Here is a 16,659-nt window from a genome sequence, read left to right as displayed (position 1 = left end):
GTTTCTTTGTGAGATTGTTTTAAACTTTTTCATTGTTGACACAAAAGGCTCTGGTTCAAGTTACATTTCTTTAACAATAGGAAGGTGGCATAAAGGTTAATGTACATTCTTTTAATTGTGTAATTAAGCACACATTCATGATTGGTAGAAGTCACTTTAGTCATACGTGATATGATTCCGTTTACGTCATGTTCTCTTACAAGTTATCACCTCATTGTGTAGTTTTTCTCTGCAAAAAGCTGTGTAGCAGCCACAGACCTTTTAAAGCACTCATATATTTACAGTTGTCAGTTTCTCCAAATGTAATTTTACATCAAATAGCTGCTTGACAGTCAGAGCTGCATGAGGTCTGCGCTATTAGTAATAACATTTCAACAAATAGTTTAAAACTAATATAACGCTCCGGTGAAATCTCTTGCCAACATTCATTAATGATGTTGAGTTTCTGACAGTATCAATAGAGATTATGTTGTAAGATTTGAAAAAAAAATTATAAATTATGCTTCATAATGGTAGAAGCTTACTAAAGCAATAATTAAATTTAAGTGATGATGTTATACAAGATATCTCAAATATAATTTTCTTTTTCAGCAACGTGACAATTTTACTAGACAGTTTCTATTTATAACTGGTTTTTATACGCATACAGGAATTATGAATCACTTTGGTAATGTCATGCTTGGACAGTTTTTCCTTGTTTTGCAACAAGCGAGTTGTGCATGTCTGAAAAGGCTAAGCACAATGCAATATTTACAGCTCAAGCTAGTTGACGATTAGTGGTTTGTTGATTTGTCTCTTAAGCTGAAATGTTGATTTTACACCTAATTTTTGTAATAATTTTATTATTTACCAGCACAGACGGAAAAGTGTTTCAAGGCAAAGGAAAGGTACTCCTCTCTTACGTTCATCAATATAGTGAGAGAGGCATTAGGTTCATATATCGCCCGCAAAAGTACAAGAAGTGTAAGTGCTATACATCTTTAAAGGTCAGATATTTTAGTGCATACTTGTTGTTCTTACAAGTTGGATTAGGCATGGGCTTTCAAATTCCAATCATGCCCTTTTTAGCATATTTCCAGCAGGGTAGCCATTTTAAAACGTTGTTAGAAACTAAAGTATTGAACCTTCTTTGGATAAACAACTTGAATCAACTGCATTTATATCACTGCAGACTCTGCCGTAGGAGAAGGATTGACAGCAAAGTTGAACTACGCTGGATATACTTCAGAGCATGATGCCAAAACTTACTATAAAATGTTTCTAGAGGAGAAAGGTTCTTGGTCAAGTCTATCCTGGGACTCAAAAGGTACTTTTGGCTGCGCTGAAGTTTGACCTGAAGCTCTTCAAAACTTTAGCTTGACCTAAATCATAAATATTTACATGGAGGTTTTTATATAAGCAGTATGCATCTAATTTGTTGGCAAAGTATTTTATTTCCCATTTATCAAGATATTGCACACATCGGCTTTGAACATACAAATCTAAATTTTAAAAAACATTTTTAGTAACCGCTACATGAAATAATAATTTGTTTATTTTTATTTGCAGGGAAGTACTATTTTTATGATCACACTGACAACAAGCTGAATCCAGGTGACTGGTTTGGTTATGCGGTTAAAATTTATGACCTAAATGAAAATGAAGTATACATGGACCAAAACCACTTCTACGAAGTACCAGAGAAAATTATTTACTGTGAGCTTGATGATGAAGCCTTGAGTTATCAACACGAGTGTTCTAAAGGTAAGTAAATAAATGAATACAGATTGTGAAATTCATATAGTTAAATGCAGATAGTGAATTATCAGTGTTTTCCTCATAATTACTAAATTCTACAGGATTGGTCGACACCTTAATAAAAGCAAAGTTAAGTAGCCGGAAAGCAAATTATTTTCAACTGAGCAAAGATAGTCTGGACACACAAGCTTAAGACATGCAAACCGAATTTCAAAGAGTAAAGAATATAAAACGAGCAAATGTTGAAATGGATTGTAGCCATTTTCATCAGTGCATTCACAACTACTTTGTGTAACTATTCACAGCTTCATAAAATACTTTAGAAATAATTTACTAGCACAGCTTGGGCCGACCTGCTGCTAAATTTTCACTTTTTAAAATATGTAATGCTATATAGCATAATATACTATACTGTAAAATAAGTGGTAATTTAGAATAATGTAATATATTATACTATAATACATTATATTATTTATTGGAATATTATGTTTATGTTATATTTTCTTATGGTATTGTATGTTTTAAAATATGGTATGGTCTGGCATGGTGTGTTATGGTAAGAATTTCAGTATGGTTGGGTTTATAGTATGGTGTACAATGTAATATAGTACAGTAAAATATAGTATTGGTAAACTTAATGGTATCCTATTTTATTTTAATATCCTATTATTCCATGTTTATGGTATTTTTTATGGAACGATATGACATATAATTGCATTAATAGCATAATGTGGCCTTGCATATCTTAGCATGACATATCATATCACAGCATGGCATCGCATAGTATAATTTGTTATTATCCTATTTCAATATGGCATCATTCTTTCACAGTATATGTAGAAACTAAAGAAATAATTAATAATTATATCATATTGAATTAGTTTTAACAATAAATAGTATTACTGTTCAAAAGGATTGTGAAATTAACATTTTTAATTATGCTCCTAAACCAGTATTTTAATAATCTGAAACTGTGTACTCACTGCTTTAAAATTATTGTCACACACTATGGTCAGAGCGCACTGGAAATTTTAAAACTGTCAAATTTTGCAGAACTACCAGGGGCTGACTCAGGAACCATTGTTGTGGCAGTTCTGGTACCAATCATACTCATTGGGTTGACTATTGGAATTGTGGTCTTAGCAAAGAAGTGTGGCTGGATGTAAGTATTTCATAGCTGGCAAGATATTATTGCGACTTGTTTAGTTTTTCTAATGTTAGTGGCTATTACTTTAAAAGAAAAACAGACAGCTTTCTTCAACTTTAACACAATAATTGTATTCTAGAAAGCATTAAAAATTCAAGTACAACTTATCAAAATTATCACACAACGAAATGTATTTTTCTCCGTTGATAATGTATGAATACTTGCACTAAAACAATTTAGAGGTAGCCAATGCTTTTCAGCTTCTTTGATTCTCTGAAATTTATTAGTATTATAGAATGGCTGCTCATTCAAGTTTCACTTAAACGACATAATTTTTTTCAAATCGAATCTCTAATGATCAAGTACTTTTGTTTTATAGCAAGGTATATCAAAGTCAATTTCTACATATGTTGTGACCACTTTTATAAACATGTACATGTATAACAGGTATGTTAATAGTTTTATCCTAATTTACTAAATGTTCAGTACTTTAGCAATATATGGATAACTTACTAAATTAATCAAGAGCTTCACATTTTATTTTGAAGAAAAATTAAGTTGCCTTCAACACCTGTGGTACTACAGAGAACAATTGACAGGCTGCGGCGACTAAATCCAACAGCTCCCTCTGCAGAACAAGCAAACTCTAGGAATGTTCCTCCTTCACATCTATCACCAGGTCAACATAATGCTGCTAATTTTGGAGCAGCTCCACAGCAATTTACTTCAAACACTGGATACTCTGCTTCTCAGCAACCTTCTCTCCAAAGTGCAGGTGATGCCAATTATAATAAGCATGGAAAAAGCCAAGAACAAGTTTATGAAAATGTTGCATACAATTCTTATGATCATCAACCACAACAATTCCATGCATGCGGTGATTTCAATACCAACCAACCAGGTGCTATTTCAACCACAAATAACAAGAGTCAATTTACTTCAGTGCCTCTTCCAAACAATTCACAGAATCTGACTCCAAGACTTGCACTTCAAAGCAACCCTGCCGGAGGGTTCTCCAATCACCAACAACAAGAGCAGCAGCCATCAGCACCACCACTTCCAACTCACCAAAATCCTCCGCAGACTCAAAAGCCATTGGATCAGTATCCATCTTCATCACCACCACAAACATACTCTTCAAATGAGTACACCTAGAATAAGGCTTGTAATCTGATTTATCAAGTTGGCACAGTTATCCAGAGTGCAGAACAAACTAACGTAAATCAATTATTTTTCCACAATTTGATTAGTTCAAGGTCTACGCCAAACATTGGTCAAGCTGCGAGCATTATTAACACAATTGGAGCTGCTATATATTCACCTGATAGAGGTCAAAGAGGTAGAAAGACTGAGTAAATAGTTATGCTACATTTTGATACTCCACAGTCATTTAAATATACCATATACACGGTAATGAATACCTGCTGGTAATTAGGTCATCCAAAGCTAATGTTCCATATATCATTAACACGGTTTCATTTGTGTTACTCAGTTTAAAAGCGTGAAGTGCCAGTTGCTTAGCATCATGGGCAAGGTGAAGAGTCAGTTTTTGATGGAATTTCTTATCACAGATATCAATCATTGAGTATTTGACATGCATGTCGGTGTCAGATTTGTTGCAAATATGCATTAGTAGAATATGCTTCAGTTTAAATAAACAAACTAAAGTTGCGTTTCACGTGTTAGTCATGGTGACATTATGTAATTTTTCACCTAGTATCATGCCACTTTTATAGGAGAAAACCTTTTACATCATTTTATCTTGAAGTACTTGCTTGTTGTGGTGATGCATCATAACCTGGACTGTGATGTAGTTAAAAAATACAAGTCAAAGTGTAGACCCATTAATAGTAGACACTTTTGGTAAACTTTAACTTTTTACCATTCGTCTTAAAATCAAACTTTGTAAAAGAAGCTTGCTTGTATGCAGAAAACTCTGCTTGATTGCAAAGGCATAAGATATATTAAAAAGCACTCAAATGATTTCATGCAACAATGCTTAAGATAAATAAACTTTAAGATGCCAATTAAAAAGACTTATTTTCTGTCAAACAACTGTAGGTATTTGAGAATATTGCAAAAGATTTTTCCCAACTTAATAAAACAGTCAAGCATTTGAAAGGTATTGAAAGATTACTCTGGAAGACTGTAAGACTTTAAAACTGTTTGCCTTTTCTAAAAAAGTATTAGTAAAATATTAGGTTAAAGTAATCGCTCATGCAGATTGCACTTAGTGAACCAGGTACTGTACTTATTCAGTTTAAGCAAACTTGCTGGTAGAACTCACCAGCATGTGGCTACTCAACACTAAATTTGACAGCAGTTTCCTATGAAGGTCAAACTAGTCAGATCCCGAAAGAGTGTTTCATTCCAGCAGTTGCATAGCTTCAATATTTTAGCTTCACTAAACTCCTACATAGTGTGACTTCATGAGCCACATGTTTTTAATTGTAGCAGTTTTTCTAAGTGTTTGTCACAAAGCAGTTAGATGAAACTATTCTGATGCTGCTAATAGCTTGAATGTAAGTTAAATTTGCTTGAAATTAAAAAAAAATGCAATCAATCTAAAGTCAGCAGTGATTACAAATATAACGTAAGACCTAAAATGAAGAATATCATTTTGAAGCTGCAATGCAACTTTGAAAAGCCCTTGGGTTGTAATGTGACAGCAAGTAGACTGGAGAGCTGCATTTACTGGGTTCGCTCATTATATTCTAGATTTGTTTTGACAGTTTCTACAAACATGGGAATACTGATTTCCTTTATATTAGAGTAGGTACCCAGAAGTTATCTTTTCTTTATTTGACATGTTGATGGACAAAGAGAAGATGACTCAAAGTACAAGAAAAACCTGCCTTTCAAAAAATCTATAAATTTTTTCTTGGTGTAACGCTTCGACAATTAATGATAAAGTTTTCATGATAATAAAAAGTTATGATTCTGAAAATAGTTTTTTAGAGTTTGTTTTAGTAAATTTGATTTAATATTAGAATAATCATTTTGCAAAAAACTTGAAGTAGGCTACCTATTTCTAAAGAAGTATCTTTTTTGTGCTTTCATCATTTAAAGTTTGATCTAATGATTAAGCAGTTTAATATGTATTGGAATAAACTATATGTTTGCGCAAAAGAAAGTGTGTGGTCAAATAAGCCTTAACTAATTTTTAAATGAAGCAGCCAGTTAAAATAATAAACAGTTTTTTTGTAAAACTACATAGCTATTTTAGCTCAGTAATAGAATCACTTCTCATCAGAATATTATTAACAAAAAACTACAGTAATTGGTAAAAGCTAGTTTCGCAGAAATAGAACCACAGATTTACTGGAAATATATTTGGAAATGGATTTTCTGCATTTTCGTAAAAACAAAATTCTTTCTAGCAACATCAAAGTATAATGTGCCGTAAAGAATCATTACTGGTTTCTAAAAACAAAAGTATTTCACTTTTTCTGTCTTTCCAATTGTTCTCCTTTTAAGGTTACATCCCAACAGCATTTCCAAATATGTTTTTTAGTAGCTTGGCAAAATAATCTTTGCAGTGCATTACACAACAAAGTTTTTTGCTAATTTAATGTAATATATGTGAAATTATTTACAAGAAATACAGTCAAGAGGCACTATTTTGTTTGTCAACTCACTAGCATGATGTCCATTTGGTAGTTCATTAGTTTGAGAGACATCCAACCTCTTTTGATCTGAAATTATTTCAAATGGGTTTTTATATGTAGATAACAGTGATATTTGCTTCTCTGTTATTTTAATTTTTTTAAATAATTTTTTTTAAATACAATTGTTAATTAACAACTTTTATAACCTGGTTATTTTTTTCACTTCATTGACAAACGCAAAAAAATATTTGTTCTCACTTAGTTGTATTTTTCAGGAACAACAAATACTTTTATTGGCTGTTAACACAAATACAAAACCTATTTTAAAAGTAATTAGATAAATATATATTGCTTTAAATAAGAATATTTTAGACATTTACAATACAACAACGCAGCAACATAAAATCGCTTTTCTTAATATTTTTGTAAAGTTTAAACCATAAGAAAAGTTTACAAAAGCTACTTTCATGCTTGCTAAGGTTTAAAATAACCTTCAATGTTTTGTTCAGCACTCCCAACTATGAAGAAAAAAGATTGTGTCATGTTTTTTAAGTATTATAGATAAAGCCGGGATTTCTTTATCGGTTTACACTACATATTGGCTAGGGTAATAAGTATGCTGTGCCAATTCATTGAATAATATTGTAACCACAAAGTTTACTGGATTAGCAAGCCTGTTTGCAGACCTATAGGTTCTGAGTTCAAATCCTTTATTTTATAAAGAAACTTTATCTCTATAACTAGGCGCACGACAGACCTACAGATAAAAGATGATTTCTCAGATTTAAATACATAGATCTATAATAACTATTGCTAACTAATGTTTAAAAGATTGTACATCCTTTCTGTAATTGATATAAGTTATGTGAGCAAGCTTCACCATGACCCCTCAGTGCAAAAGATTACCATGGCCTTTTTCATGAGACCTCAGTGCACAAAATTAGAGAAAAAGAGGCCTTGTGCAATAGAGCATTTAGATTCCACGTGACAGTAAAAAGTAGGAAGGATTCCTAAAGTTTATCCATGCATGCCTAATAGTCTATCACGAGTTGGAAGTCAACACACTTTCAAGCAGGCGAGACCATTCTTTTGCAGCCTGTTAGTAAAAACACTACTTCATGGGACCAGCTGCAGTGAGTTAAAAAACTTTATAATGGATATAATTTTTGGTTTCATTTGGATTACAACTCTACTAAAAATTGCATCAGGAGTCTATGACGGCAAAGGAGAAGCGCACTTCAGTCGCATGTACAGAGGCTCAAATCTTGGATTTAGGATGGTTTATCGACCAGAGAACTACCAAACATGTAAGTCTAACTTTGTACAAGTATAAATTAACTGTTAAAGATGAATTTGAACCAAATTTTAATCGATGTTTCTAGAAAGCATCAACATGTTTTATTATTTTGAATTGTTTGTATGATTTGAGGTGACTTTACTGTCAATATGTTTAAAGAAGAAAATCAAATAACATTGATCTTACTTAAAACATTCACAAAACATAAAAAGATGTCACTAGTTAAGATCATGGCTATAGTTGATATCAGCCATCGGTTTAAGTTGTAGCATTATGAGTATTTATTGAATCAATTTATTTGCAACTATAGACATCATAGTGGCATTTTTGCTCAATATAAGCTATTTGTAACAACAAAATTTTGTGAAGTTGAATCTCAAAAAATTTTGCAGTCAACTCACCTCGAATATCCAATACCATTATAATATGTTATACAAATGCTAATATCATTTGACCAGAAACTTTTGAAGCACCGTACAAGTTTCTTCTTAAACAATATCTGTAAGAGTTTGTTGGTAGCCACAAAGGAACAAGAAAGTATGTACTGCATTGTATACTTATAATCTACTTACAGTAACTTCTCGACAATCGCAACTATGCGATTGATTTTAATGTTTTAGGTCGTCTGCCTGCCAGGATGTTTAAAGATTAACATTGAGAAAATGAATTGCGGCTAAAAAACTCACGTCACTGAAAAGTGCCATTAGGTTGTTTTAGCTGCAAATATACTGGCGGAAAAGCAACAAAATTCACCAAAATTTTGATTTAGTGACTGATATCAACAATCGTAACAATAACGGTGGATGGCATCATTTTGCACGTGTTTTCCTTTAGCACTTCAGTCACTATCAAGTTTTTAAATTTAAATCGTGAAACATCCAGTTAGTCAGATCACCTCAAACACTAAAAATGCATACACTGCAAGTGATACATAAGCAAAAAGACTTTATGATTAAGTTTCATATAACTTTATGAAGGTTAATCGTTTAACCTTGGACCTAAGTGTTGGTTTGTATTCACTATAGAACCTGGGAGTACTTTATCATAAACTTTCTTATTTTATACTCTTCAAAGACATGGCATATGGTGGAGCCCTACAGTCCCATTTTAAAGGGCATATATATAAAACAACAAAAGAAATGAATAAAAATTATCACAATGATATCTTCGCAGACTGGACTTCTTGGGAGATTCTTTCTTGGGACTGTAAAGGTAAAAAGCTTAATTTCTGCTTTACTGTTGCAATGAACGATAAAACTTTGTAAACAGCCTACAAAAAGCCTGTTTTGGTTCAAATTGCTTAAAGGCAAGTATTAATCTAGCGTTTTGAATTGCAATTGTTTTTACAGATTCTGTAACAGCATTGGTTAACAACTCTCTGTTGAAAAGCAGGAGTTCTAATCTCCATACCATATCATTTTGTGCACGATACAGTTTTCCTGTTTACACATAGATACATTGAGTAATAAAGAAAGCTCTGTTAAATTATTTCAGATGTTGCACTGTTAGACTATTTTGTGTACCTATTAGAGTTTGCTTTACCACCAATTTTTTTTCCAAATGAAGTGATATCTATAGAGAAAGAAACCCTAACAATTGATTTTACTAAAACAGGAAATTATTATTACTACGAGGATAGCACTATCGACATACGATATGGTGAACTCATTGCCTATGGAATAGTGATATATGATCAAAACTCTAAAGAAACATATACTGATATTAATTACTGGAAAGTCAAAGGAAACTTTGTCTACTGTGAACTTGATGAAAGAGCAGAAGCAAGTGACCAAACATGTTCTACAGGTAAGTAAATAACCAGATTTACAATCCAATACTTTGTGTTGAAAGCAAGATTAGGACCAAGTCAATTATTTTGACCTAATAAACCAGAGGTAATACTAACCATGCAATACACCATTTCCTTGGTTACCTTAGTTTGCATGTATTAAACTGCTACAGTTGTTTGTCAAATACTTAGTTCGGATTACTGGGATGATCTGATGGGTATATTATTCACACTATGATGAACTTTTGTATAGATGCTAAAGATTTCAACATGTCAGCTTATCAGTTATAAAATTCAACTTAAGGAGATCTCTAATAAAAGCTAGTAGTTGCAAACATTTAGGAAAAAGGGTGAAAATGAAAATATTACAATGATTAACTACTTCCATTCTGCTCTGACAAACTTATAAAGTTTAATTTATTGAAGTCCAACAAGTAAAACTAAGTGCCACTAAACATGACCTAAACTAAAGATATCTGAACTATTTTTGGTAGTCGTAAAAGTTATACTTTTTATGTTTGTTCAAAATCTTCACTACGCAGAAAAAAGGGCAGCATTACAATTTCTGTATAACATGACTTAAAGACCGACAAACTAGTAATCTATTTCCTATAACAACTTACTGCGTAAAGCTTCTGAGCTCAGTAAAAGTGAACTTCCACCATTTAAATCATGCAAATTAAAATAATAGTAGTATAAGGCTAAGACATCAGTTTTCATAATTAAGTAATTTTTCTTTTTTTAGACCTACTTGCCCCGACCTCGAACATTGAAGACATTTGCAAACGAGTGAAAGATACAAATAGTGCCTCATAAAATCTACTGAAAGTTTGCGTAGGGTAATTTTCATGGTTTAAAAAACTCTGAGAAAATTGTAGCAAAAAAAGTTGTTTTTATCAGACATGTTTGCTAGTTTGCTTTGTTTGTGTTGCTATGTTTGCTGTAAAAAATTGGTATTTTAGATTGTAAAGTATTTATAAACAGTTTTGTCGGTGTCCATCCTATAATGGTATCAGTTTTAGAATGATACAGCGTTTTTTATTACCAAAATTTTAAAAATTTTCTTCAACGTTTGTTTTTATTTAATAATCAGATTATTTAAGAACCAGTGTTTAACTAGTGTCTAAACCACTAAAAATATGATAGCCTAAGACAGTAGCACAATAGGTAAACATCTAAAAATAGCTGAAAGTTGAAAGAGGGTGTCTTTCTTCATGCCAATGCGCTTCACGTAGAAAGGATTTAGTACTATTTTCCTATGTGTGGCTAGCAAAATTATTTGGAATTATGTCATTAATTAGTTTGTGACAGCTGTTATGCAAGTATCAAGATTACCACCTGACATTTATTGGTATCACACAATGATATATTATGGTTAGCACTTCATTAAACCACTCAATGTTTTTCTAATGCATAAAATAATGTTTGTCAGTAATAAGACGTTTTAGTTAAAGGGGAACCTACTAAGTCCCTATATTCTGCAAATTGTAGCTCAGGCTATCAAATTATGCAAACTATAAACTGGTATAACCAATTGAATGTTTCATTGTTACCATAGTGCTCATAGCGTTTGAGTTATTTTTGTACATTGGGAACCTTGAAGCTCATATTTTAAGGAAATGAAGTGACCAGATCACACCACCTAACCATGCACCCAAGCACTCAGCCATCCAATCATTCAATCATTCAATTTACCCAAACATTTAATCACCTACTGTTCGACTTGCCCACTGATCCTTTCATCGACTTTTGCACATGGCCACTCTCCCACATACCCACTCGCCCTTGTGCTTACTTGCCCACATGCTCAATCACATTTTAGCTCTTTTTTCCTTCTTCCATTTCAACCCTAGCTTACTTACCCACTCACCAAACACTCCATTGATCTCTCATCTACTATCACAAACGCACAAACACACAAACACACAAACACACATGCCTGCATCACCAATACCACACACCCTCACAACCACCGCTTACACTACCACTATAACATTGCCCAGTTATAACCACACCAACCACACACTCACATGCACGCATGCATAGACACTCACAATAAAAAGGTTGAATTTCTTTATATATATTTTAGTGAAGGTATTCATGGGCAACCTCTTTAGCGCTTTGTATCATTTATACTTCTGTTTTAGTGCTAGCAAATGGTGGCAGAAATAGTGAGAAAGAAATCCGAAGGAGAGCTAGTAAGTATTGCAAACCTATTCACTCATTAATCAATCAAAATCGTTAAAAATGATGCCACATGCGTGAACTATGTAGTAGAACAATTATTTTAAAAGCTTGTTAACATTATTACCTCATCAGTAAGTCAATGACTTACACTAACAAAACAATTCTTCAAGTCCAGACAAAACCGTTGAAAAACATGATAATATTGTACATAACATTTATATAGATTAGCAGAGACACAAATACAGTGAAAGAGCACATGTTACTTAAAAAGTTTTATATGGAAATATTAAATATTCAACAACAGAACCATTATAATAGAATCTCCATTCATAATGTTCATTTGAGATATTTATTGACATACGATAGTTTGTTCATTTAAGGTGCGTGCCTCTATTGATAGTTATTCTTTTATTTAATTCGGAAGAGACGAGAGACAATAAACATTCAGATGAATCATATTTTGCGGTTTCTTATGAAATAAGTGTTTGAAATAATCATTAAAACTTTGATTACTTTGATAAAAACTGTATGTTGGGTTTTTTGCTACTTAAACAAGTTTTTATTAACATTTATATCTCGGATAACTTTTTGCACAGCAAAAAAAACTTCTATCAAGCTTTTTTAAACCAATTAAAAACAATCTGATGCTTAAGTGACAAACTCTTTGATTTGGCTTGTAACTAAAAACTGTTGCAAAAACATTGATTTCAACTTTTAATTTAGTTCACAATTTTTAAGTTTTTAACAAAGACATTGGGAGCTTGATAAAAATTGGGATCTTTGCATTAAAATAACAGTTTTTGTATTTTGTGTTCAGGTATAATTGCACCAGCAACCCTCATTCCGACAATGCTGATCTTTGTTGTCATCGGAGTGTGCATGAAAACAAGAAGAGGCAATAAAAAGTAAGTTAGCCATTGCCAAAAACCAAACTACTAGAAAACTAAACTACCTTAGTAGTCTTCTAGACAATAAACTAAAGAATAGCTGTGGTGTAGTAATTAGTTTGACGAATACAATTAGAAGGTCAGTGGCTTGAATCATAGAATAACTATTGACAGTGTTTGGAAAGTCATCCACTCACGATAACTCTTGTACCCAATCTCTTGGGCAAGTGGTCGCAAAATGCTTTGCAATAGAATATATCTTTGTGGCGGTGACCCCTATTTTGAAACAACTAAAGGAAGATATTTTTATCGCTAGTTTTGCTAGCCGTTTTGTAGTTATTTCAAGCATATCTTTCTTGTTAGCAAAATAGCTTCTCAATGAATTACAGCATTGTAGATTTTTAGCTTTATAAACCCTACCATACTGTTCATCATCATCGTACTTATCATATCCATTGTTTGTGGATGTGCGGTGTGTCTTAGGAACAGCCGTGCAACAACAGGCAGAAACAAGTTTCAAAGAATGTATGGTCAATCTCTGATACACTCGTTTCGTATATTTGATACTAAAATTTTGTCTACATGAATTTATATTTAGATTTATTTAGTTAACTTTGAAACCTTCAAGTTATAACTTTCGAAAATCTTGGCAAATAAACTGTTTAGGTTTGTGTTTTTTTGTTCGTTGTTGTTTAAAGCCATTGACGAGAGAATCTTTTTCCATAAAACACAAAAAGGTTTTATTATATTTCCCCAAAAAAAGATACAACAATAGCTTTAATCTTCACCCAAGTAGGCTGAAGATAAAACATATTAATTTTTAGCACTTGCATGCGCAAAATGATTTTGAAGAAATTTCTTTATTACATAAGCTCTGTACCTATTAAGCCGTTTACTGCAAAATAACTTAGTAAGGAAAGATATAAATGTATGTTAATGACAATAACAACAACTTGATAGCCATACTATAATTAGAGTATAGTTAGATTATTAGTCTTCTAGACAATAAGCTAGAGAATAGCTGGTGTGTAGTAGTTAGTTTGACAAATACAATCAGATGGTGAGAGGTTTGGGTCATAAAATAACTATTGGCAGTGTTAGGAAGGGCATACACTCATAATAGCTATTGTGCCTAATCTCTTTGGCAAATGGTCTCACAATACTTTCCGATAGAATATACCATTTGCGGCGGTGACCCCTATTTTGAAAAAACTAAAAGGAGAAATTTTTTATTACTAGTTTTGTTGACCGTTTTGTAATTATTTGAAGCATCATTTTTGTTAAAATCGCTTCTCATGGAATTAGTACAACAGTGTAGACTAAGCTTTATAAACCCTACCATATTGTTCATCATCATCCTACTTATCATATCCGTTGTTTGTGGATGTGCAGTGTGTCTTAGGAACATGTGCAACAACAGACAGAAAAAAGTTTCAAAGATTGTATGGTCAATCTCTGATACACTCGTTTCGTACATTTGATACTAAAATTTTGTCTACTTGAATTTATATTTAGATTTAATTAGTTAACTTTTAAACCATTAAGCTTTAACTTTTGAAAATCTTGGCAAACAAACTGTTTAGGTATGCGTTTATTGGGTCGTTGCTATTTAATTTTTTTCCATAAAACATAAACATTTTTTATCTTATTTCCCCAAAACAAGATACAACGATAACTTTAATATTTACCCAAGTAGGCTGAAGATAAAACAGATTAATTTTTAGCACTTGCATGCGCAAAATGATTTTGCAAAAACTTCTTTATTGCATAAGCTCTGTACCTATTAAGCCGTTTACTGCAAAATAACTAAGTAAGGAAAGATATACATGTACGTTAATGACAATAACAACAACTTGGTAGCCATACTATGATTCGTGTATAGAATTTTTCCTGTTCTTTAATGATGAACTGACATAGAGTTTTGTAGTATTATTGACATTTTTTTTAATTTGTGATTGTTTTTTATGCTTGAGATGATCTGAGTACCAGGAGGTTTTGAGATTAAAGTAAAAAACTTGATTGGATTCAAATGCTCTGATTAACGAAAAGTGTGATTATGATGTTTGTAATTGCAAAGAAACAGACAGAATAGAGATATGTGGCACTTCAACTTGAGGATAGTAACCGGCATCAACTACTGTAAAGAAAACCATTAATGACATAATTCATACATATTTTTCCACTGAGAGTCTTAAAGATGATCAAACTTTATTGATTTTAATTTTAAAACATCCTGACAATAGGCAACTTTAACCATGAAAAACAGATGCAAAGATAGAAAAGTACGAACAGTTTCTAAAATTAATTTGTGCAAGGTAATTTCTAACAATTGCAATTGATTCCATTATATGTATTTATATTATATTATATTATATTAGATGCCAAGATAAAAAAAATATGAACAGTTTCTAAAAAGGTTTTATGCAAGTTGATTTCTAACAATTATGATCGATTTCATTAGTATGTACTCTTAGAAACTCGTGTGAAAGCCCTGTTTCTGATGGCTAATCAAAAATGTGTGAGTTGGATTCTTTCACTTTATAAACAGTCAAATGTAAATCCCAAATTCAATAAGTTACAGTGGGCAGAGACAGTAAATTTAGCTTCCCTTTTTAGACAAATTGAAAGCGGAGGAATGCTATACCTAGAATATTAGTTTCAAACAAAGTGCTGCAAAGCTAACTGGATAAAAAACTTTAGGAAAGAAAAAATGTGTGTTAGTAGTTGTTTACGTTGAAATATATACTTGAAATCTTTCTATGCAGACCAAGCAATGAAGCTTCAAGCAACTCTGACTCCTCCAATACCGAGGTTCGATTGAGTCAACTTCAACAACCAAATAGAGTCGTTCCCCCCAGAGAAGAAAATACAGCGTCTGATCCACCGCCCTATCAAACAGTTTCCTCGCCGCCTGTAATTTTTCAACCTCCTCCACCTGCTGTTGCATGTCACCCAGCATCATTACAACCTCCTTCATATGAATCAGTTGTGGCTAAGCCAGCTGTCATTCAGCCAACCATGATAGTTTAGACAACTGCCAAACAATGGACACTAGTCTAATTGCAGGATAGCAGCAGGTGCAATAGATCTGATAAGATTGAGTTGATTCACTTAGATCTTGCAAATAACTGTGTTGTTCTGAATATGTGTCAATATCACATTTTTGCAAAAAGTAGTATTTTTTTATAATCCCAAATTACCAATGCAAAAAGTGAGATTTTTATTTGCATAATTGTAGGCTATACATTAGAAAGAAACTAAATGGCACCTTTCAACTAATTTTCCAAGTAGCGTTTGGCAATATATTTGAATGGCAATGGTGAATGATTACACTACTGCAAAGGTTTTATTTTTGCGTTATAGAAATGTTTTTCTATTCTGTTCAGCTGGCTTCTCAGCATCAATTTGGAATAATCAGCCAAATGGAGTTGCTTTCTCACTGTGGTGGGAACATTAGTACCAATATGTTGTGTTTCAGTTAACTTGTACCATCATACTGATTTAATTTGATGAATAAAATGTGAATTTCCCAGAAATTATTTTTTTACTTGTACTCGTTACTCGCGGCTTTTGATAGTTAGACTTGGAGTTCAACAAAACGTTGTGAACTTTGTGTTATTTGATTGCAGTAAATCCTTGCTGCCTAAAGATTCAGCTATTGCATCTTTAGTACTTCATGCAGTAAAAGTTGAAAACTTAAAAAAGTACAATAAAATACTAAATTTGTAATATATATAAATCTTTGTAATACTTCTAAGTAAACCTTATTTTCAAACAGGTCGTGGTTTGTATTGTTGCCGAAAATTGTTGCTCGGTTTATGAATATATTTAAACCACAAATTTGAATAAATAGTTTCATGTTTCATTATTGTCACAGTGCTGTTAAAGTTTGATGTGTTGTTTATTGATGTGTTGGACACCTTAAAGTTCTTATTTTAATGAAAGAATGTGACCAGATCAGACAACCTACTTACGCACTAAAAACTTGCACTCAGTCATTGAATCCT

General features: G+C 32.3%; 2 protein-coding genes across 3 annotated transcripts; both read left to right on the top strand.

Annotated features, from left to right (window-relative positions):
- The first annotated feature begins 789 nt into the window (after positions 1-789).
- LOC137396779 (uncharacterized) lies at positions 790-4,636 on the top strand. The gene is made up of 5 exons (XM_068083088.1): positions 790-963; positions 1,172-1,306; positions 1,549-1,743; positions 2,791-2,899; positions 3,433-4,636. Exons 1-5 carry the CDS (start codon positions 807-809, stop codon positions 4,037-4,039), a joined length of 1,203 nt encoding a protein of 400 aa, XP_067939189.1. The 5' UTR covers positions 790-806; the 3' UTR covers positions 4,040-4,636.
- A 2,948-nt stretch (positions 4,637-7,584) lies between these two features.
- On the top strand, positions 7,585-16,179 carry LOC137396505 (uncharacterized). Of its 2 annotated transcripts, none has more exons than XM_068082806.1 (6): positions 7,585-7,799; positions 8,864-9,001; positions 9,527-9,595; positions 11,726-11,776; positions 12,583-12,670; positions 15,418-16,179. In XM_068082806.1, the coding sequence occupies exons 1-6, from the start codon at positions 7,646-7,648 to the stop codon at positions 15,680-15,682; spliced, it is 765 nt and encodes a 254-aa protein (XP_067938907.1). In that variant the 5' UTR covers positions 7,585-7,645; the 3' UTR covers positions 15,683-16,179. The 2 variants fall into 2 exon arrangements, with proteins under 2 accessions (XP_067938907.1, XP_067938906.1); XM_068082805.1 differs by having other exon boundaries at positions 9,404-9,595.
- The last annotated feature ends 480 nt before the right edge of the window (positions 16,180-16,659 follow it).

Source organism: Watersipora subatra, chromosome 5, assembly GCF_963576615.1.
Source record: "Watersipora subatra chromosome 5, tzWatSuba1.1, whole genome shotgun sequence".
In the NCBI taxonomy this organism is placed as follows: Eukaryota; Metazoa; Bryozoa; class Gymnolaemata; order Cheilostomatida; family Watersiporidae; genus Watersipora; species Watersipora subatra.
This window is presented reverse-complemented; position numbering and strand designations above follow the sequence as displayed.